This window comes from Sander vitreus, chromosome 1 (assembly GCF_031162955.1).
Source record: "Sander vitreus isolate 19-12246 chromosome 1, sanVit1, whole genome shotgun sequence".
In the NCBI taxonomy this organism is placed as follows: Eukaryota; Metazoa; Chordata; class Actinopteri; order Perciformes; family Percidae; genus Sander; species Sander vitreus.
Window position 1 is genome coordinate 18,771,386 of NC_135855.1, and position 22,994 is coordinate 18,794,379.

At 38.6% G+C, this 22,994-nt stretch overlaps 3 protein-coding genes across 3 annotated transcripts; 2 read left to right on the top strand and 1 right to left on the bottom strand.

Annotated features, from left to right (window-relative positions):
* Nucleotides 1-529: 529 nt before the first annotated feature.
* mrpl16 (mitochondrial ribosomal protein L16) lies at nucleotides 530-5,154 on the top strand. Its single transcript, XM_078246864.1, has 5 exons — nucleotides 530-769; nucleotides 1,255-1,326; nucleotides 1,905-2,053; nucleotides 3,104-3,397; nucleotides 4,613-5,154. The coding sequence occupies exons 1-5, from the start codon at nucleotides 700-702 to the stop codon at nucleotides 4,802-4,804; spliced, it is 777 nt and encodes a 258-aa protein (XP_078102990.1). The 5' UTR covers nucleotides 530-699; the 3' UTR covers nucleotides 4,805-5,154.
* Nucleotides 5,155-6,032: 878 nt separating this feature from the next.
* cenpq (centromere protein Q) lies at nucleotides 6,033-14,384 on the top strand. The gene is made up of 8 exons (XM_078246887.1): nucleotides 6,033-6,450; nucleotides 6,569-6,635; nucleotides 6,809-6,917; nucleotides 7,586-7,654; nucleotides 8,173-8,299; nucleotides 12,321-12,440; nucleotides 13,281-13,355; nucleotides 13,781-14,384. Exons 1-8 carry the CDS (start codon nucleotides 6,346-6,348, stop codon nucleotides 13,985-13,987), a joined length of 879 nt encoding a protein of 292 aa, XP_078103013.1. The 5' UTR covers nucleotides 6,033-6,345; the 3' UTR covers nucleotides 13,988-14,384.
* LOC144515767 (prostaglandin D2 receptor 2) lies at nucleotides 11,242-19,482 on the bottom strand. The gene is made up of 3 exons (XM_078246876.1): nucleotides 19,385-19,482; nucleotides 18,229-18,366; nucleotides 11,242-16,475 (listed from the first exon to the last, which is right to left on the bottom strand). Exons 2-3 carry the CDS (start codon nucleotides 18,352-18,354, stop codon nucleotides 15,516-15,518), a joined length of 1,086 nt encoding a protein of 361 aa, XP_078103002.1. The 5' UTR covers nucleotides 18,355-18,366; nucleotides 19,385-19,482; the 3' UTR covers nucleotides 11,242-15,515.
* Nucleotides 19,483-22,994: the final 3,512 nt, after the last annotated feature.

Here is a 22,994-nt window from a genome sequence, read left to right on the forward strand (position 1 = left end):
CGAAGAAAAAAATATGATGGATTTTCAAAGAATTTTGTCCTTTAAAGTTTAGCCAGGTTATTGCTTTGAATCCATTTCAAATATTAAACCACATTAGTGGAACAGAGTTTAGTCTGGTTCTAAGTCTATAAATAATAAAAAAATAAAATCAATAATAATAGATTATTGTTGAGCACTATAGCTCATATTTGTTTATCTCTTTAAGAGCTAAACAAATATGAGATCTGTCGTTTGGTTTAAGCAGAAGCCGTTTGACTGGGTAACCATTCGGTAAGGCCAATCAGAATCGAGTATTCAACACGGCTATGAAAATAAATAATTGTGTCTTACCATCTGTCTTACACACTTTATTATACATCCAGACCACGCACACATCGGTCATAGTGATTTCTTATGGCTCCAACGAGTTCTGCTGGCAGAACAAGCTAACATTTGGTCTGGCATTTCAATCATTTAGTAAATGGAAAAGATCAAATATGTAGAGATGACTCTTTTATTGTGAAAAACACTTACATACAGGAAATGTCTCTTCTTCTGGCAATAATAAAGAAGCAAGCAACACAGCAATGGCACCGACCTTGTACAGAGCATGGTGTTCATAGCAGTTGAAAAAGCTAGTTAACCACCTTGAAATGTTCGTACGTCGACCACACGAAGTGACAGTTTGGTGTTTATAGTGTCTTTTGCAACGTTAACATCATGTTTTCCTTCATCAAGGCTGCTGTCGGCGGATTGGCCGGTATCTGTAGAACCCACGGTCACCAACAAGGTAACATTAACGTTAACACAAGTTAGCTAGCTAACAGTTAACGTTAGATTCACATTTTCTGAGATTGCCAACATTATATATATATATTTTTTTTTTTTTAACTTGCAACGTTAGTCTCTGGACATGTTATATAGCTAGTCACCTCAAAAACAACTTAAAATTCAAACAATTATTGAAGTAGGATATCAGCCATCAACATGTAGAGCAATAATAGTCAATAATTGAACAACTACTGTCTCCTTAAACTGAAAAACATAATGCAGACTTAGACAAGTCTTACTTTTGTTTACAACGCCACTGTACACCCAAATGGGGTTTATTCTATTCAAATGGAAATACCAGAAAATAACTCATAAAATCACTAGTTTCTCTCTCTCTGCGTTTGGCTCGAAGAGACATTTGTTCAAATGTGCACATTTACATTTAGTAGTACTATATTAGCAGTAATATATGGCAATAATGTATTGTGCCCTATTGTCCCACAGGTCTTTTACACAGCCACTTGAAAGTCCTAGCTGCTGGCCTGAAGACACATGAAATCCCTCCAGACTACAGTGGTAATCATTCTTTGTTTGTCTTTGTCTTGTGTGTTTTTAAGCAATTTCCAATTTTTTTGTTTCTATATTATTTTATGAAACGCATAACATTATATTTATGCATGTATACAGTAGAGGGGAAGATGTGAGGAAAAACCACTCCATATAGAGTTCTTAAGGCCTCTTGTCCATGGTCCAGTCTTTGGATTGTTAGAATGTTTGTCTAATTCTGTATGTTGTTTAGATTCGATTAGATTAGATAGACTTTATTGATCCCAAATTGGGAAATTTCAGTGCAACAGCAACAAAATATCAGACACACAGCACACATACAGAATATACAAGAAATAATAAATAGGATAGAATACAAGAACAAATATAAAAAAAAAATAAAGATTAAAAAATACAAAGGAAAGAATGTACAAACATATACAAGTTGGGAATAAAAATGTACAACTACTTAAAAAATATTTATAAAGATGTAAAGTAAAACCATTGTTTGTGCAAGTTGCACTTAGTGCAGTATTGTGATGTATGAGTCTGTGGTAGGAAAGTAGACACCTTTTTATGATTCCTCATTCTTGTTTTTATCTCTGAAGATTTGGTGCTGCCAGAGAAACCCAAACTGAAGTTTATGAACAAGGTGCCTAACTTTAAAAAGGCCAAGAAAGAGATGAAGAAGCTACGAGATATCCAAGGCCCAGCGAGGGCAGCAAATGGCTTCACCACAGGACAGTACGCTATTGTGGTGAGTAGGCCTGTAACAATTATTACATAATTGTCTAATCATAATGTTTTGCATAATCTCCGTTTCGTTGTTTAACCGCAATTAATTGCTAAAATTAGCTAAGATCCTAAGGGGTACTACTGTTGATGTTTATTATTGATTTTAAGAAAAAAAGACGTGGTGAGTAGGCCTGTAACAATTATTACATAATTGTCTAATCATAATATTTTGCATAATCTCCGTTTCGTTGTTTAACCGCAATTAATTGCTAAAACTAGCTAAGATCCTAAGGGGTACTACTGTTGTTTATTATTGATTTTAAGAAAAAAAGACTGTTTTATGATAATAAAGAGGCGTGGTTTACTTCATAGGCTGTGTACTTGTAACTTATACTTGTAATTGTACATCTGGCTCACCTGACAGTGATATAACCAAAAGATGTATACTGGGATTCATTCAAAAGTATAATTTGTCTGAAAATTTGACTAAAAGAGACGCATATATTGTTGATCACAATTATTTCTGAGACAATTAATTGTTCAGTAAAATTTGGCCTTGTTGTGGCCAGGATAGCTCAGTTGGTAGAGCGGGCGCACATATTCAGACGTTTATGCCTCGACGCAGAAGGTCCAGGGTTCGAATCCGACCTGTGACTGTTTTCCTGCATGTCTTCCCCCCTCTCTCTCCCCTTTCATATCTCAGCTTTCCTATCAAATAAAGGCAGAAATGCCCAAAAATAAAAATTTGAATTGTTACAGCTCTAGTGGTAAGTGCATTTATGTTCTGTAAACACTGCAGTTTGGGGATATCTGACAGCTAGTCTGTATAACAACTGTGATTCAACATATTATATATATATATATATATATATATATAATCTTGTGTCAAGAACAATAGCACTTATGACTTAGGGAAATCACCAACAACTTTATCTTTCCACCTAGCTTGCTTCCTCACACAAGTGAAAAATAGTGATAGTCAATAGTTAGTCAAACGATGGCATTTAAAAGTGACTTTTCTCTCTCTCTCTCTCTCTCTCTCTCTCTCTCTCTCTCTCTCTCTGATGCTCAGGCCATGGGAGGGGGCTACCTTCACTGGGGTCACATAGAGATGATACGTCTAACCATCAACCGCAAGATGGATTCTCGGACTACATTTGCCCGCTGGCGCATCAATGGCCCATATAAGCCTGTCACACGTAAAGGTCTGGGTCAGCGCATGGGTGGTGGCAAGGGAGCCATCGACCACTATGTGACACCTGTCCGCTACGGTCGTTTAATCGTGGAAGTGGGAGGAAAGGTGGAGCTGGGGGAGGTTGAGCATATCTTGACTGAAGTGGCAAAGAAACTACCTTTCCCTGCCAAGGTGGGTATATACTTAGCCAGTTGCTGTCTTAATTTGAATACATTCTGAAAGAGTTTTGAATAATGTAATTTGAGTATTTTTATTTTTTTATTTAACCTTTATTTAACCAGGTAGACCATTGAGAACGGGTTCTCATTTGCAACGGCAACCTGGCCAAGAAAAGCATAAGCGTGCAGGACAACATACAGTTTCACATTCAATACAATACAGGAATACAGAATACAAAAGGCTACATAAAGTGCCGATTAAGTAGGCATTACAAAGTCAGGTATAAGTAAGACGAAGGATATGCGAAAGTAATATGGTAATAACACAATATACATGAAAAGACAGTCTATAACACTGCCGAGATGTAGTGAAGAGCCAAAGAAAACAAAACCAAAACAATTAGTGCAAATTATGATCTAGTTAGTGGTGTTGAATAAGTTATAACGCAATATATATGAATAGGCAGTCTAGGTAAATGCTGAAATGTAGTGAATGTCAATATACAGTTAGTGCAAATAGTGGACTAGGTAGTGAAGTAGATCAGAAATAACACGATATGCATGAATAGACAGTCTATGTAGATGCTGAGATGTAGTAAAGAGTCAATATACAGTTGGTACAAAGTGTGGTCTAGATGATGATGATGTAGATCAGTAATATCACAGTATACATGAATAGACAGAATATATATATAAATGCTGAGGCATAGTAAAGATTCAGTATACAGTGTAAATTTTGGTGTACAAAAAATTGTATGACAATAAAGGTTGGAGGAGTGAAAGTTGAGCAATACCTGGGTGAATAGTGCAAAAGAACGTGGACAGAATATGATAGCAATGCAGGTGAAGATGTTCATCTGTGTAAATATGCAATGGGGCGAGACTGAGGTAATGGATTGCATTAATGCAATAGGGGTGGGGTGCGATAACAATTGGTAAAATTGTCGAGGCAAGTTTGGCAGCATGAGTGAAAGAGGCCCTGTTGCGGAATAGGAAACCGATCCTCGACTTAAGTACTGAGGTCAAAAAGTGATGACTACATACATATTGCAAATGACAAAAAATAAAAAGCTAAATCTTTTAACGCGTTATTGTTGGAATTAAAATGTTATGTGCAACACTTTATCACTTTAATTTGTTATTGATTTGAAATGGTTGCACTTTTGACATCTTTTTTCCTCTTGGTGTCTACACGTTACAATATGTTATTCCTATGTATTTATTTCAGGTGATGAGCAGAGAGAGCCTAGCAGCTCTGCACAAGAAGCAGGCTGACATGGAGCAGAATAATCAGAATCCCTGGACGTTCAAGGAGATAGCGCAGAGCAACATGCTGGGTATCAGGAAGGTGCTCAGCCCCTTTGACCTGCACAACCACGGACGCTTCACAGGCAAATTCCACCTCCCATGGAGGGTGTGACAGACCTGAGGGACAGAAACCGACAGTGTCCTCCTGTAACACCATGCAGACCACACCGGGGAAAAAGCAACCAAAATGTGTAGTTATATTTCGGAATCTTCTTTCATTTTTGTTTTTTTAATGCAAACGTATCAGTGATTTTTGACATTTGACTTAAGGGATATCATTTCCTTTTTCTGCTTAAAATATGAATAAACTAGATTATGTATATCGGTTTCACATGGTGGCTCAAGAATTGTGAAAATATTGGATTTGGTCTCTCTGTCTAATTAGCTGCAACAAAATGTACAAAAGTGAAAACAACTCTACAGAATTCACTAAATTAGAAACAAATAAAAAAACAGAAAATAGTTGATTGCGTAAGTATTTACTGTCTTTATTGTAAATTGTATAATGGGTTGAATGGAGATCCCCGGTTCTATTTAAAGGTGCAATTGATAACATTCCCAACATTCCCAACACCTGATTCTGATAACGTTCAGCCACTAGATGTGGCACCACCCTCACCTCCCCACCCCACCCCTTTCAATGCATTCACGTTGCAACAAGTGGTTGCCAGACAACTACTCACCTGTACTATAAACCTATACTATACTATTGGCACACAAGCCTTTTTGGAAGCTGAAACCAAACAGACATAACAATGATATCAATAGACTAAGTGATTATAGGTTTAATTTTGAATTCCAATCTGATTAGTTAATTTACTGGTAAATATAAAGTAATATATAAGAAGAAAAAAATAGGAAAGACAAAAGTCCAGAAAAATGAAAAATGCAAAGAATATGGCACTGTACTGCCATATTCATATACTATGAAACTGTAAACTACTGTCTACTTAGTGCAGATTGCCCTTAGAAAGTATTTGTTGCAACAACATTTTGACACTTATGTTTTATTCAGAAATGGTTTAGACTAGGTAAATCATGAATAGGTACATTTTGAGAAGTACCCTAAATCTTGAAAAAAAAACTTTCACTGCAGTAGAGTCCTCTATGCTAAAACATCCATGCCTCTATGCCCTGCGTTACTACCTCCAGTGACTGTAAAAATATATATATATATAATCTCAAGGAAGGCTGCTGTATTTGCCGATTCGTTAATGAATTAATAGTTTAGTTCTGAACATGGAAGCATTCCTATGTGGTGTTTTTGGCCCTGGTAATGTAATTTTAGCTTGACAGCCTGTCAAGCGCTACTTCGGGTAAAACCCACATCTCGTTTTACGCATGCGCATTGTGCGCTAAACTGTTCGAAGACAGCAGCGCGAAAAATAGCTCGACTGTTAACTTGTCTAAGACCTAGCTAGCTAGTTTGCGATTTAATTTGCAATGATGCGTACTGCATTTGTGTCTTAACGTTATATAACTTGTTTTAGGTCTTAAGGTGTACAACAAGAACGCTTCTGTTTTATTGTTGCTTCACTAGTGTTGTCTTATTTCGCTGCGTTAGTTTAACGTGAGCCACAACGTTACGTAAAAACATTGGGTTACATTAGCTAGCTACTTTATCGTTAACTAAGCTAGCTAACGTTAGCAGATATGAAGCCAGTAAGAGGTTCTAACCGGGCCGAATCGAAAGCACCTAACTTAAAAAACAAGAAAAAAAGAGATCAGACGACGGAACAACAAGCGGCAGAGCATCAGGTAACGTTAAGATAAGGTAAACACAGCTGATGTTGACTTGGTGTCTGCAGAGTTCTGTCAGTCTGCTGTTAACTTGTGACCTTACGTTGCTTCACACGCTTTAATAATGTGTTAATAGGACCCAGCGCCCACTGAAAAAAAACATGGCAAGATCTCCCACCCAAAACCAGCACAGAAGAGGAAAGGTTAGAACAGCTCTTTTTATTACGGTGTCCTACCTCTTCAGATGTAGCTATACATGTTATATCATGCAGGGAAAGGATGCAGCATGCTTTAAGAGTTGGACCACAAAGCGAGCCAACCGCACTGTTGTTACTTTCTGTTCTCTTGTGTTGTTCCTGTTTGTGTCCTGAAAAAGCTGAAGGCTCATCTTCGGTCCCAAAGAAAGTCAAAGGTGAGGACAAGTGGAAGCTGATGCCACGATCCTCAATCACTGCTCTGGAGAACATCATGGACTTGTCAATACTGTGAGTTTCACTGTGTTGATTTACAGCTGAATACTTTTATTGACACTGTAAGAGAGGTATTCATTTAATTAAAGTGGATTATTGAGGTTGTAGTTTGCAGTGGTGTTAAACTGGACTGCATTACACTTGTTGTAGTGTTTCTAATTGTGTGCCCACCCCATTTACAAACGGTTAATAGTTGTGTGTGTAACAGTTCAGTAAAAAAACACCACTATCTATGACTTTAGTAATAAACATGCAGTTGAATGAACACCTCTAGCCATTATAAGCTTTAGGTAGAAGGTGAACCTAATAAAGTGCCAGGGAGTAAATGTTCTGACATATGTATGTATTGTACCAAGAGCTAAATGGATAAACCGGCCAGCTGTTGGTATTGGTGTAGCCTTTATGTGGACTGATGCAATACATTGGAAACAAATTGGGGAAATGTCACCTTTACATGGTCTGTTAACCAGAGAGCACTGCCAAGTTGATGTATTGTTATCAGGTTTAAAACTCCCAAATATTAATATAGCTTTCAGCCTCAAAAAGCCAGTATGGGTTGGACTGTAATTGTACCCATTTAAGCAGCCACCAGTTTCCCCTCAAAACTAGGAGGCTCTTCAAATACTGCCAATGAATAGTAGTCAAAATCAACTTTGTAAGGACGCTTTGTTCTGTTTTCACAGAGCAACTCTTGCTTTGAGACAGAAAGAGAACAAAGAGAGCCAGGAACATCTGAACATAATGAAAACCAGGTGAGCAAGAAGTCAGAAATTACGATGTAAATAAATGGCTTAATCCTTGTGTTGACCTCGGGTCACATTGACCCGTTTTTAATGTTTGTTTTATATCAGAAAATATGGGACGTAGAAATAAGCGCTGAAAATGTGTAGAAGAAAAATTTAAAATGTTGGAAAAAGCAAAAACAAACTGTGAAAAAAAGGCGTCAAAAATGTCAGAAAAAAAATTTTTTTTTGTTTTTTTCAAGGTTGAAGGGAAGACAACACAAGGGTTAAACCTGCTTTCTAATGGTTATATCTGTACTAACCCCTCCAGTTACACATTTAACGAGTAAGAGCAGGTGAAAAGATGCCTTGATATGTGATATCGTGATAGGATTCCAGTGAAAGACAAGTTGATAAACGAGCATCAATTCATCACCCAACCCTAATCAGTCTGCTCTTCAAGCATTTCAAAGTATAGAACAGAAAAAAAAGCATTGATTGTCAAGGATCATGTCTTAGTTGCATTTGATTTATTTTATTTTTTTTAGGTTTCTTGCTCAATGTGCAGAGCTCAAAGTTCCTGTGCAGAAACAAAACGATTTGGAGCGATCTCAGCGCCGCCAGGAGGAGGCCAAGAAGTCCGTGGTTGGAAAGACAACTCTGAGCACTCTGGAGGTGAGAAACACTGTAGACAGAGGAGGTTGCTACAGCCGGACTGTGACACAGTCCATGGAGTGCAACTACCTTGAAAAAGGCATAATGTGTATGTAAATCTGTGTATTTAATTATCTGTAGAAGTGGTGTGCCGTATCATATCTTTCAAGAGAATACCGGTATCATTTTTTTATATCACGATATGATGTGGAGAAAAAAAAATCATATTATGATAATGGCAGTATTCCGACTTGTTGACATAATTGCTTGTCATTTTGGCAACTGTTTAGATGTGCACTTTGTTGTACTATTTATATTTTATAAAGAATCTGAATCCCACTCTGAGTTACTGTTGTTTCCAAACTTAGGAACTGAGAGAGAATTAGTTTTTAGTTCTTACTCAATATTTGAAGGAAACTGTTAATGTCTATGCTGACATATAAAACTATAACACTTGTGTTTTGTATTTTTATGTTCTTGAAATTAATAATACAGTATTGTTTAGTATTTTGTAATATTATCAAGACAAAGGGACATGAGCAAAAAAAAAAAATTTCCACGTGAGCACATGAAAGTCGTATATTGATGTAGCCTGGGCCATGACAGTGACAGCTAGAGAAATGACTACAGTACAGGCGTTAGTTGCACTATATTTGAATCTACAGTGGTGTGAAAAAGTGTTTGCCCCCTTCCTCATTTCCTGTTCCTTTGCATGTTTGTCACACTTAAGTGTTTCGGAACATCAAACCAATTTAAACAATAGTCAAGGACAACACAAGTAAACACAAAATGCAATTTGTAAATGAAGGTGTTAATTATTAAAGGTGAAAAAAAATCCAAACCATCATGGCCCTGTGTGAAAAAGTGATTGCCCCCTAAACCTAATAACTGGTTGGGCCACCCTTAGCAGCAACAACTGCAACCAAGCGTTTGCGATAACGTGCAATGAGGCTTTTACAGCGTCCCTGGAGGAATTTTGGCCCACTCATCTTTGCAGAATTGTCCTAATTCAGTTACATTAGAGGGTTTTCGAGCATGAACGGCCTTTTTAAGGTCATACCACAACATCTCAATAGGATTCAGGTCAGGACTTTGGCTAGGCCACTCCAAAGTCTTCATTTAGTTTTTTCTTCAGCCATTCGGTGGTGGACTTGCTGGTGTGTTTAGGATCATTGTCCTGCTGCAGAACCCAAGTTCGCTTTCAGCTTGAGTACACGAACAGATGGTCGGACATTCTCCTTCAGGATCTCTTGGTAGACAGCAGAATTCATAGTTCCTTTTATCACGGCAAGTCTTCCAGGTCCTGAAGCAGCAAAACAGCCCCAGACCATCACACTACCACCACCATATTTTACAGTTGGTATAATGTTCTTTTTATGAAATGCAGTGTTCCTTCTACGCCAGATATACTTGGACACACACCTTCCAAAGAGTTCCACTTTTGTCTCATCGGTCCACAGAATGTTGTCCCAAAAGTCTTGGGGATCATCAAGATGTGTTCTGGAGAAATTGAGACAAGCTTTGATGTTCTTTTTGCTCAGCAGTGGTTTTCTCCTTGGAACTCTGCCATGCAGGCCATTTTTTGCCCAGTCTTTTCCTGATGGTGGAGGCATGAACGCTGACCTTAACTGAGGCAAGTGAGGCCTGCAGTTCTTGGACGTTGTTGTGGGGTCTTTGTGACCTCTTGATGAGTCGTCGCTGCGCTCTTGGGGTAATTTTTGGGCGGCCGGCCACTCCTGGGAAGGTTCACCACTGTTCCATGTCTTCGCCATTTGTGGATAATGGCTCACTGTGGTTCGCTGGATTCCCAAAGCTTTGGAAATGGCTTTATAACCCTTTCCAGACTGATAGATCTCAATTACTTTCTTTCTCAATTGTTCCTGAATTTCTTTGGGTCTCGGCATGATGTGTAGCTTTTAAGGATCTTCTGGTGGACCTTACTGTGTCAAGCAGCTCCTATTTAAGTGATGCCTTGATTGTGAACAGGTGTGGCAATAATCAGGCCTGGGTGTGGCTAGAGAAATTGAACTCAGGTGTGGACAACCACAGTTATAGTATGTTTTAACAAGGGGGGCAATCACTTTTTCACACAGGGCCATGATGGTTTGGATTTTTTTTCTCCTTTTAATAATAAACACCTTCATTTACAAATTGCATTTTGTGTTTACTTGTGTTGTCCTTGACTTTTGTTTAAATTGGTTTGATGTTCCGAAACACTTAAGTGTGACAAACATGCAAAGGAACAGGAAATGAGGAAGGGGGCAAACACTTTTTCACACCACTGTAGGTCTTCATTATAAGGACATTGCTTCTTTGCTTGCAAGTCGTCACCATTATATTGTTTCGATACGACATTTAAAACGGATTTTAAAGTCTTGTAATCTGTTCCGGAGCAAGGGATACAGCGATTTGGATCGGGCAATTACGTTTATTTATGAATAGTTACAAACATCTGGCCAACTCCACGGATATAGGTGGATGTACACAACATGCAAGGAGAATGGATTAAACATAAGGAAAGAGGATGTTCGATTAATTCAACGTGAAAAGGGGTGTTGAACGCGACATTCTAAAACACCTAACGTGAACACGCTTAACGTGGTTTAATGTACCTAAACAATGATCAATGATTACCAAATTTCTCTCTCATATTGCTCATCATAACCACTGAAAACAGTCAAAAAATCGAACCCAACGTCCAATTATTATGTACATTATCTGACATTAAGCGTTTCTGCTTCACATTTTCAGCAGAAATACCTTCCTTCCTACATACGTTGCAAAACGCTTTGTTTGCATCACGTAAAACTGCAGTAATCCAGGGGTATTTCCCTACCCAGTCCCCCCGGTACCTGCAGAGACGTTTTTGCTTTTTAGCTACGTGTTCATCGGGTGGCGGGACACCAGCCTGAGCCTCCATTTCAACATGAATGAATGAAAAATAGCAATGCGTGTTATCATCATCATCATCATCATCATCATATTCTTTATTCAGGACACAAAAAAACAGTCCATAGCACAATATAAAACATAGCAAAAGACAGACAAATACAAGGTAAAACACAATAAGAAATGACTACAACAGTCAAAGTTACACAATACACAAAAAGAGTATTCAGATATTAGCATATAGACTAAAACGCCAATGGTTCCACAATCTCGAAGTGAACCTAACCGCACTCATTGCAGATTTCACTAGTGTTGCAATTATGCTGTTGAATGACTCAGTTAGTCTACACATACATCTGTACATGAGATTCCTCAGTACAGCAGGACAGGTGGATACATCAACACTTACAAACATTTGGCTTGCACTGCTCCATCGTGGCATTTTAAGCAGCAGCCTCATGCCATCATTATATACCACATTTATTATTTTTCAAATGATTATTTTTCAAATTATTGTCAAAATTCGCCCCTAATGTTCTATCAGACTATAACTACTCGAGAGTCTGCTCTTGAGACTTTGCTCTAATTTTCGGGACAATTAGGGCAGGATTCGGGACAACTGCTTGGATTTCGGGACTGTCCCGAATTTTTCGGTGCGTCTGGTCACCCTAGTTGACTCTTATGACAAATTGAAGCCTCTTGGCATCTATATAAACTCGTCTTTAGCCGCCATCCTTTCTAACCGGAGTTCTTTGCTGCAGTGCTGCTGACTGTGGCACTGGTACTGTTCATAACAGCGGCAAATGGGTTTCAAAGTGGCGCACGTGAAAACAAATCTAAAGTTTAGTTGCATGTGCTCACACGAAACTTTCATGTGCGCACATGAAACTAAACTTTAGGTTTTGCGTGCGCACATGAAAGTTTCGTGTGAGCACATGAAATAAACTTTAGATTTTTTTTTTGCTCATGTCCCCTTAGGGGCTCCGTAAGAATATCATTATCGCAGATGTACCCTGAAATATCCTGAGATATATATATATATATATCTATATATATATATATATATCGCCCACCCCTAATCTGCTTTATAATTAAGCAAATGGTCTCTGTAATTGTGTTGCGTGATGTCTCATTGTGGCGTCTGGGTTTCCAGGAAGACTTGAGGGCTGTGGTCCGTGCTCTGGAGAAAACCGACGAGCAGACGGTCTCTTTACAGCACGCAGCCGGCATGCTGAGAGACCTGGTGGAGGAGGAGGACGAGAAAGCTAAAGAGGTGCAAACACTCACACGTGCCGTTGATTAGTTAATGTGAGGTAGGAGTTTCTTTGTCTGTTTTCAGACGAGCTTGTAAAGGGCTATTTAACCTAATGTTGTCGTCATCATCAAGCATAAAACACAAATGTCTTAAATGTATTGCTCTCGCATCCTCTTGATTCATCCTTCTCCATCCCTCTATTGGTCTACTACACTCTCCAAACGATCATCTTTTAAATCCCTCGACACTCAAACATGCAGACATCATGTGTAAACGTATATGTTTTTAAATAAAATAAGTTTTGGAAGAGAGAGAGTCATTGTCAAAAGGCAAAATCTGCCTTGCCACATTATTTTCATAATGTCGCTTTTGCCAAAACACTCTGGCGAACATGTTTTATTGTTCGTAAGGTTTTTAGTAATTTCCAAATATTTATTAAGTCTGACAAAAGTGTCTTTGAAATGTTACCACGCTTTACAGGCCATTTTATTACCAAAGACATCAGAATTGAGATGACCCAGAAAGAGAAGTGGTGAACTGCATTTCTCCACACAAATATCAGCCTGTTTGCATTAGTGAGTCTATCCACTTCTTGTTGGTTCAGTTGAACAGCATGGTGAAATGTGTCTGCTATGTGGAAGCTGACATAATGGGTGTATTCTTAAGAAAATAGGTCTGAGCAGTAAATACAGGAAATGTCTGTTATCAGTTTATATGATATACTTGAACCATATCAAAGCAGAGATTTTCATCGTTCTCACTGTACTTTTTGAAAAATGTTACTTTTGTAAGAGAAAGAGATAAATATACATTGGTACTCATGCATCTTGTTCTTCCTGTCTGTGTTTGTTCACACAGGTCTTACTAATAGCTGAACAAGCACATCTCAACCTTCACCCTCTACCTCCACAAAAAGATGAAACAACATTAGAGGTGAACATGGGTGGTGCACAAAACACACCTACACAAAATCTAGTTTTAGCTTGACTCGTCCCTATTGCACAATAGCTGTTTTCATAAGAATTCATATTGTTCAGTTACGTTTCTTGGGAGTAAGATGTGGTCAAAATATCTGAATGGGCACTTTCTAACGAAAGTTACAGGACAGTCTGTACATGTTCTCTGTTGTGCAACCTTTTTGTAATATTGTGAAAGTGTGAATGGTGAAAACTGTATCACGAAAGGCACAGATCGAGTGTGACGTGGTGTTTCTCTATGGTCTTGGTTGGTCTTATCAACTACAGGATAGGCTTTGTTGTTGTTTAAGTCTCCTGAGAACATTTTACAAAACACTGTCATAGTACTTTACATTTACACAAAATCACACAGCAGTGCTCAACATTTGTTGTGTCCCTCAGGCTCGATTGAGAAAAATTATACCAGACAGTGACTCTGAGACCGCTGCCCAGAAACTGGGAGAAATCCTGCAGCAACCAGAGGCCATTCAGGATGCCCAGGCGCTGCTTCTACAGGCACACAGGCATGCCGATCAGCTCTTCAACCCGATCAGTGGTGCACCTTGTTCAGACGGGTACCTCACCAAATCTCTGCTTACGCAGGTCTGAAATCTTTTTTTTTTTTTTTTTTTAAAGGGACACTTAAAGAAGTTTGCAAGTGTGCACACATTATTTGGAGCTTTGGTGTACAGGAAAATATTACTGCAATAACCTGCGATACCCATTTAGTGAAAACAATTGCAGCCACTATGTGAAGAATTAGAAAATGTCCAACTTTGGCAGCAACAGTAGTAGTACTAAAAAACAGGAAGACACCGGGGCAGACGGCAATCGTTGCTCTTCAAAATAATCTTGGGAATGAACTTGTTTTGGTGGATTATTACACCCCGCAAAAGAAAACGCCACATACAATATACATTTGTATTCTAACATTCAGCTACCAGGGTGCCTTTTCAACAGTTCTATTTTAGATGAACATTATAATTAAATTGACTGTTGCAGTGTGGATGCATTTGTTGTTTTTTTTGTCAGAAAGTTCAGATATCCGACTTGTCTGTCGTCGTTTGAGCCTAAATACCAGAACACAAACTACATTAAAGAAATACTATACTTGCAAATAAAGACTAAATGTTTGTAAAACAATAATTCAAATTCATCTGTTGGTCCTTGAAGACCTGAGTGCATGCTATAGACGTAGAAGTATGAATTGTGAATGAACAGATGTAATTAGACATTAAAACATTTCGTGTTTTGAAGTAGAAAGAAAATAAACGTAAAGTGCTACTAACAGTTTCGTCCCTTTCCTCAACAATGACGGAAAGGTCGTGCATTTATAAACAAAAAAAAGTAATAAAGCTATCCATGCAGTCTAGTCAGACATAGGTACATTCACAATGAGCTAAAGAAGGTGCAACATATTTACTTCCTGCGCAGCATGTTATGCTTCAGTCCTCTTAAGAGCCTATATACATAGATACAGTCATTGGTTTAATAGGTACAACTAGTAAAAGAGATATAGTTTATTGTTTTGGACATCTTGAGCTTAAGTTCAGCAGATTATTTGATATGAGTCACTGCTGATACAGATAAGAGACCAAGAACTTTCCGTTCCTCGGACCATACTGAGATAATACATGCTTCCATGTGACAAAAGTTACCCTGGGGGCCAGGAAACTAACACTGAAATAGTTCTATGTTCACTTTTGGCTTGTTTACCATGAAGGTGTTCCCTGCCCATGAACTAACTAGACAAGATGATTCATGAATTCATTTTTACGCCCAATTATGACTCTGCCTTCAACGTGCTGCAGCAGAAGCATTTCAAGCATCAAACTGATTCAAGCCAATCATCCTCCATTGGCGATCACTCTTAAGTTATGGTCCAATCTGTCAACATTACATCTCTATATATGGGAAATATACTATTAATAATAATCACCTATTTCTCCATTTGCTGTGGCATTTAGACCCATTTGGAAAACATTGGCCTAAATCACATACTTTGCTTTCACACAGCTCACAATTGCACTAATGGAGAAACCAACCATTCAAAAGCCATATTTTTCAAAAATCAAAGGAATTAATGATTTTAATATAGAAAACTACTCCAAATTTAAAACCATTGTTGACCTCTCTACTACATCTGTGAGTTTTTCAGTGAATTCTTAAGTGACTTCCTTCGTATAGAATCTATGGAGTCGTCGTTGAAAAGTCTTTCAATAGTGGAGACAACTGAAGCTTTGATAGCACGGCCTAAGCCTCGGGCAGCAAACACATACAGCACTGGGTTAAGAGCACATTTAATGTACACCAGGTACAGAGATATGTATTTGCCACGACGTGCTCCATTATACAGCGTGGCCCATTCAGGTCGCTCCTCGGCCAAGGCCAGCAGGAACCGACAAACAAAATATGGCACCCAGCAGGTGAGGAAGAGAAGCATGGTGAAAAACAGCACGTGGTACATCCTGGTCATCCTGCGAGCAGTTGAAGGGGTGAAGGAGGTGGGTGTTGAGGGTAGTACTGCTTGCTGAATGGTGAGCAAAACAGCCAGGTTACTTCCCAAGAACACCAGCAAGGGCAAGATGAAACCTGCTATTGTTTCTGTGACAAACAGCGCCATGTCAAACTTCCCACTCTCCAGGCACTGGTATGTCCCATTAATTTCCGTCAGGCTGGCAGTGTGGAGGTAGGGGGCAGACAAGATGGTGGCAATCAGCCATAGGATGCCACAGGCCAGAGGAACAGCCCAGTAGGGGCGTCGCAGTCGAGCCCACAAAGGCCTCAGCAGACACAGGCATCGCTCCAGGGCCACAGCACAGAGGAGGAAAGCGGAGGCATATAACCCCAGGCCTCGCAGGAACACAACCAGTTGGCAGAAGACGTGACCAAACGGCCAGCTGTAGCCGTAAGCGACGTAGCCCAACATGAGGGGGCTACGCAGGAGCAGCACCAGGTCAGCCAGGGCCAGGTTCAGGACATAAATACGGAAACTGTTGGCAGCACGTGTCTCCTCACCGCTGCCTCTGCGCACCAGGTGACGATTATGCCGCATTCCAAGTGCCCAGACCACCAGCCCGTTAAGAGGAACGCCCACCTTGAGACGCCAAGAGAACTATTCATTCAGGATGCCATACTTTTAAAGCAATACACATTCAGGGAAATGCACTTATTAAGCTACAGCCAATGGACCTTTTTCACAGCAGACATTTTGACTTGTCTTGACTTAATGATGGCTCAATTCCATCAAGTGTCCCAGTAAGCTATTTCAGTGAGTCAGCATGCACAATACCAGGGCCTCTCCTACGTGGAATGCAGCCATCATTAATGGTTTTGAATAAACCTGTGCTTTTCCTACTAGGACATGTCAACATGTCTGCCGTGAAAAAAGGTCTATTAGCTTAGTTTTGAAACTAAGCAAATTGGCTAATTAGAAACTGCTAGCCTGGCTCTGTCCAAAGGCATAAACATCCATCAACCAGCTCCTCTAAAGATCACTAATGAACACGTTATATCTCATTCCAAAAACCAACGTATAAAAATGACAAGGTGTGCTTCCATAAGGGAGTTATGTGCCAGACTATTTTTTGGCCAGACTCCAGGAAATCACTGCTCTTGGCCAAGAAATAGTCTTACACATAACACCTGTAAAACCACAGCTTTTTGTTTTTTAAACTACACATTTTGGTGCAGTTTAAACAAACAAGGAAAAAGACGGGCTAGCCCTCTGCTTCCAGTCATTATGCTAAGCTAAGCTAACTGGCTTGTGGCTCCAGCTATATATTTACCAAGAGCGTGGTATTGATCTTCTCATCAAACTCTCAACAAAAAAAATGTGGAAAAGAGTATTTCCCAAAATGTAGAACTATTTTCTTTCAAATTTGTTTGGAGCGCACCTGGGAAATAATCTGTTGTACATTCCGATGTTGTGAGACTAACTGGAGTTTCTCATTTTTTAATCATTCTGTGCTCATTTGTGTCTGAGTTACTTCTCCTAACGATCCATATAATTGAGGTATTGCATCCACTTGTTTGGTATCATATTGAGACTCATGTGAAAGCTTGCACTACTCTTTATTTTCTTTTAGCTGAGATAGAAAAGAGACACCAGTAAGAACATTTAAAGAACTCACACTGTGAGACTGAACCATGCATATGTGCAAATGCACACAATTTCCATTGGTCTTGACTAGTGCTAATTTTTGTGATGTGATATAGGAGATCTAATCTTGAATTTTCCTTTGCTATGGGCATACATACAAGGACTTACGTAAATTCAAGCTGACAGTCATTCAGTGGCCCTAAACAAGGTTGTGTATGTGGCCCTCAAACCTCATAATCAACAGATGATCCCAACTAGGGCTGGGCAATATATTTATATTATATTGACATCAATATATGAGACTAGATATCGTCTTAAATTTTGAATATCGTGATATTACACAAGTGGTCTTTTCCTGGTTTTAGAGGCTGCATTACGGTAAAGTGATGTCATTTTCTGAACTTACTAGACTGTTCTAGCTTTTCTATTATTTGCCTTTACCCACTTTGTCACTTCAGTCATTGTATCCACATTATTGGTCATTATTTATCAAAACTCATTGTGTTAATATTTTGTGAAAGCATCAAAAGTCACACTACACACTACAATATCGCCACAATATCGACATTGAGGTATTTTGTCAAAAATATTGTGATATTTGATTTGGTCCTTATTGCCAAGCTCTAATCCCAACTATTATTATATACCTTAACTTAGCCCATTTGTTGACGTTTCCAGCTCTATGTGCAGTGATAGTGTACACTATGTATGGCACAGGCTGGCTTTGGAGCCATAAAGAATTTCTCACCAGGAAGATGAGCAGAGTAGCTGCCATGTGGACTCCTCTGCCTGCCTCCTCCTGCCAAGAGCTGGTGGAGGTGTTCGGGCTGGTTAGAAGTCGGACAGGCGACTGTGTCCCATTCATATTGGCCATTGAGGTGATGAGCTGAAACACAGTAGACATCTATTTAAGTCACATATATCTTAATATTTTCTCAGAATTCTGACTTTTTTTTCTCAGAATTCTGACTTTATTCTCAGAATTTGACTTTAAACTCAGAACTCAATAAATTTTTTCACGTGGCCCCAATCCTCTTCCGTACAGTTACATAGATTCTGTGGCTATTTTTTCTCTTCTGAAATTGGACTAGAAATATAAAATTAAAGCCTTACCATTGTCAAAGATGGAAAAGGTGTAACATGCATGATTGCATATGAATTTCACATGCCAGTTGCCTAAAACGCAGACAGGCTGATTTCTACATTACACACTGACCACAGACTTCCTTCCTTACACTTGCTCAGTTTTGTTTCATTGCTGATAACTATTCTATGTTGCAGCTTTAAAATAACTGTAGATTTCACTGTAAAGTGAGGGTAGTGCTGCAATCTGTCATATCTCTTTGACCACTCTAAACACACTTGTCACTTAAGAGGACATTGCGTTGGATCCTGGAGACTAACCATAACCTTAACCACATGTTTACCTTCCCTTTACCTAGAAACTCTAATGGTTAAACACACAAGGTACCCATATTTTTGTCCCCACAAGCTTATTAATACAAACACACACACACACACACACACACACTTACAGGACTTGTGTCAGGTTTTGTATTAACAATGATTACAGAGAAAGGAATCTGGTATTTCTTCCTGTGGCCCCAGGGCCCTGCCTGAATGTACATCTAGACAGGGCCTGTTTGTGTGCAGCTGGAATGAGAACAGCATGCATGCAAACACGCCTGTGTTAATGAACACACCTTCAGTAGCAGCGCTGTTAACCTGTGCCAAAATGACTGATAGCAGCAGTTGCGGTTCCCTGATTAAAAGCTCATGAAGTTTCTAGAATCTACAGTAACCAAAAAGTTTAGGATTTATTATCTATCTGTATTTCTAAAGTCATTGTTAAAAAAAAATGCTTTAAATCATTTGCATGTCAATTCTAAGAGATTGCTTCTTACCTGCTTTATTTGCCTTGTGTGTGGGAGAAATGGAGGTAATGAAAAAAGGAGTGTCTAATAGCTTAAGAACAACCTCGCTCGCTCTCTCTCTCTCTCTCTCTCTCTCTCTCTCTCTCTCTTTCCTCTTTCGTCGTGATTGCAACACACACTACCTCCTTTAAACATATCTATGGACATCACAAACATTAGTTTTGATCATATTATATTTAAACTGATGAATGTCATTTCCTCTGTATCCAAACAGCGTTCATCAACTGCTCGATGTGAGCAAACTTTACCCTTATAGTGGCATAAAAGTGAACAAAGTTACGCATTAAACCTCCGAACGTAACTAGTTAAAAAGGTAGAAAGCATTTAAAAGATTTACTTTTAGATTTCTATGATTTTATACAATCTTCTCATCAGTAAGGAACCTAATTAGTGTGCTTGCTCCAGTGGTGCATGTTTATGTTCTCCAACTTACTTCTTTGTTCCTCTGCTTGTTCTTCTGGACAAAACTTACTGTAAATAGTCCCACATACCTTCAGCAAGAATCTTTTATTTTAGATTTTTAAGTACTCTTTGGCCACTGCTTGTCTTAATTAGATAGTAAATGGTGAGAGATGTGACAGGAAATGAGGGGAGAGAGAAAGAACGACATGAAACAAAGGCTGTCCTTTATCTGCTTTAATTATTAAGACACAGTTTCCGGTCTATGTGTTGCTCCATTGTAAATCTGCGGGAGGCTTAAATTGACTGATATCAGAGTGAGAAACTGTTTCTAACACCGGAATAAAATATAAACCGTGCAACAATTCTCTCAATACTTCTCGACTTCCCCAGCCTGTTTTGCTCTCAGCCCCAATTTCTCCTGCTGAAGCCATAAACTGGTCACAAATACTGTATATACTTTTGTGTGTAAAAAGGATGACTTTCTGTAGTTTTGAACAAAGGTTACTCAAAAAAGAATAAATATTGCATTTGTTGGAGACTATTTTCCGACATGGTAGCAGGACGGTGAGTGTGGGATTGGCTCAAAATAAAGTACAGTGCCCATGTTATTTGTAATAAAGGAACATGTCTCCAGTGCAACAGCATTGCTCTTTGATGTGTTTTCAGTAGTTTTTGGACAGACGAAACTTGTTAGGATCAATTCATCATTGGTTTTGGTGTTTTAAAGGAATTTGTTTAAAAAGAAACCTTTAAAGGCAGGCTTGGTAATGTTGAAAAGCTAGCAAGATTTCAAAGTAGCATCTCCTCGGGGCTCCGACCCACACACAGACGTGCACGAGCACCGCTGCTTCAGAGCAGAGCGGAGAAAGGACCGCAACTTTACTTCATGTCTCATTCACCAGTAAGCAAACACCTAAAATGATCATACCGTATGTTTAAAACAAACACGACTACTGTTAGCGACGCGGCGACGACGCGCATTGAGCGGGCAAGGAGGCATTTCATTGGTTCTTTCTTCAAGCGGACTGCGAGGCTAGCCTGGAAATCCAGACCCAAATCCGAAAGATTAAGGGTCTGGCATTGAGTAATGAAAATGGCCCAACTCGAGGGGCGTACAAGCATGCATTTGAAAATCTCACTGCACGCAATTGGATAACACTACGACCAATCACAACAATACACGGGGTGACGTATCCAGAGCCCCATACGCTTAGCTACCAGCGGAGCTAACTGGTAGATTAAACTGTCATCTGTTTAGCTCGCCTCCGACTCGCCTATATCATATACACCGATGTGATTGGTGCAGCTCGGCTACAAGGGCATAGTTAATGAGCATCATTACTCAGTGCCAGAGTGACTCGCTGAGCAAATTCAAATTGTGCTCCCGCGAGAACTCTGGATTTCCAGGGTACTGCGAGGCAGTGATTGGTGGCCATTTTTACAGGATTACAGCAGCTACAGATGACGGCTCTTTTTCGCTCCTTTTTCCAGAGCCCTTAAGTTATTTATTGCTGTCGGGGTGTAAAGACCATTTAAAACAATATATAAATAAGTGCATATTGGAAAAATGATACCAACCCTGCGCTGACATAAGACACTTTTGTCAGTGTTTGCTTTGCTGAGAACTGACTGCTCTGTTTTGATCTTTTCACAATGATGCTGCAATAGTCGACCTTCACCAGTAGATGGGAGTGCTGCTCATTTGTGAAACAATGACGGATCAAATCAGTCCGTTCCATCTTGGATGTGGTTTTTAGGATTTAGAGGGTTTTTTTAAAGGGTGAATTTTTTTTAATCATGAGTCTAAATACACAAGCAGCATTAAAGGACTCACATTTTCATTTAGAATTAGACAACTGCTTCAGTCATTATAAGGGATTTTATTATATTACACATATATATTATATATTATATTATGTGACATTTGAAAAGTACGGAAATATACCTTTCTTGAATGTCCGTCTATGGTTTTCTGGAAAATGAACTTTTAAGCAAATTTTCTGAAGAACATTTTATTTATCAGTCACTTTAAAGCTTTTACAAACTGTATGAAATCCAACAGAATCTAGATGATTAGAATGTATTAAGTATTATTTATTCAATTAAAACATTACAGTTGTTTGTTACTGTAATCAGATTGTCTTTGTTCATTTATTGACAGCAAAAAAAAACAACTGCAATTTCAATGTTCATTTGTATCCTTTTTTGTATCCATGTGTTTGTGCTTTCAATCCATTGTCACAACTATTAATGCCACAATTACAAAATACATGACCAGGAATGGAAGTATTAGACTATTTCATACAGAACATATCTTCCCAGAAGCAAACAAAGACAATCTTTTACAACTCAAACAGGCTTGGTTTAATGAGGAGCAATTACATTTTTGACTGATATTGCTGCTTGTCACCCAACTATATTAACCCTTATTAAGGGTATGTACACATGTTTGTGTTGCTAAAGTCAATTCGATTTGACTGTGTAATTTGTTTATTTTTGTTTTAATCATTCTTACAGAACACTAGGCTAATGAAAAAAACTATTTAAACACTTATAAGAGACAAAAAACTTGAAAATAATGACAAATCAACAACAAAAATATATTGTGATTACACATCCATTATGAAACCCTGTTCATAAATTACCTTTCAACATTTCCAAATGATTCATTTGTTATGATTACATGTGGGTTTTGAAATAAATGTGAGCATATGAATTTGTTCACGTTTTTAAATAAATACATTAAAATATAAACAGTGTATATACACTTAATATTTCTTAGCATTTGGTTTGAGTGTTAAAAAAGTTCCGATGGTTGGTGACCAGTGGTGGAAGAAGTATTCAGATCCTTTGCTTACTTACTAATACCACACTGTAAAAATACTCTGTTCAAAGTAAAAGTCCTGCATTGAAAATGTTACTTAAGTCAAAATATGTAAGTATCATTAGGAAAATGTGCTTAAAGTATTAAAAGTAAAAGTACTCAATGCAGAAAAATTCTCACATTTAAAAAAAATGGAAACGATCCAAATAGTTCTGTCAATTAAGTGTTCAGTGTTTAATCAACTAATCATTTCAGCTGGACGTGTAGGCCGTTATATCGTTGGGTAGTTTAATTTATAAGAAAACATTTTATAAACTACGTGTTTTGTGTGCAAAAATCTTAATTTGTAAAGTA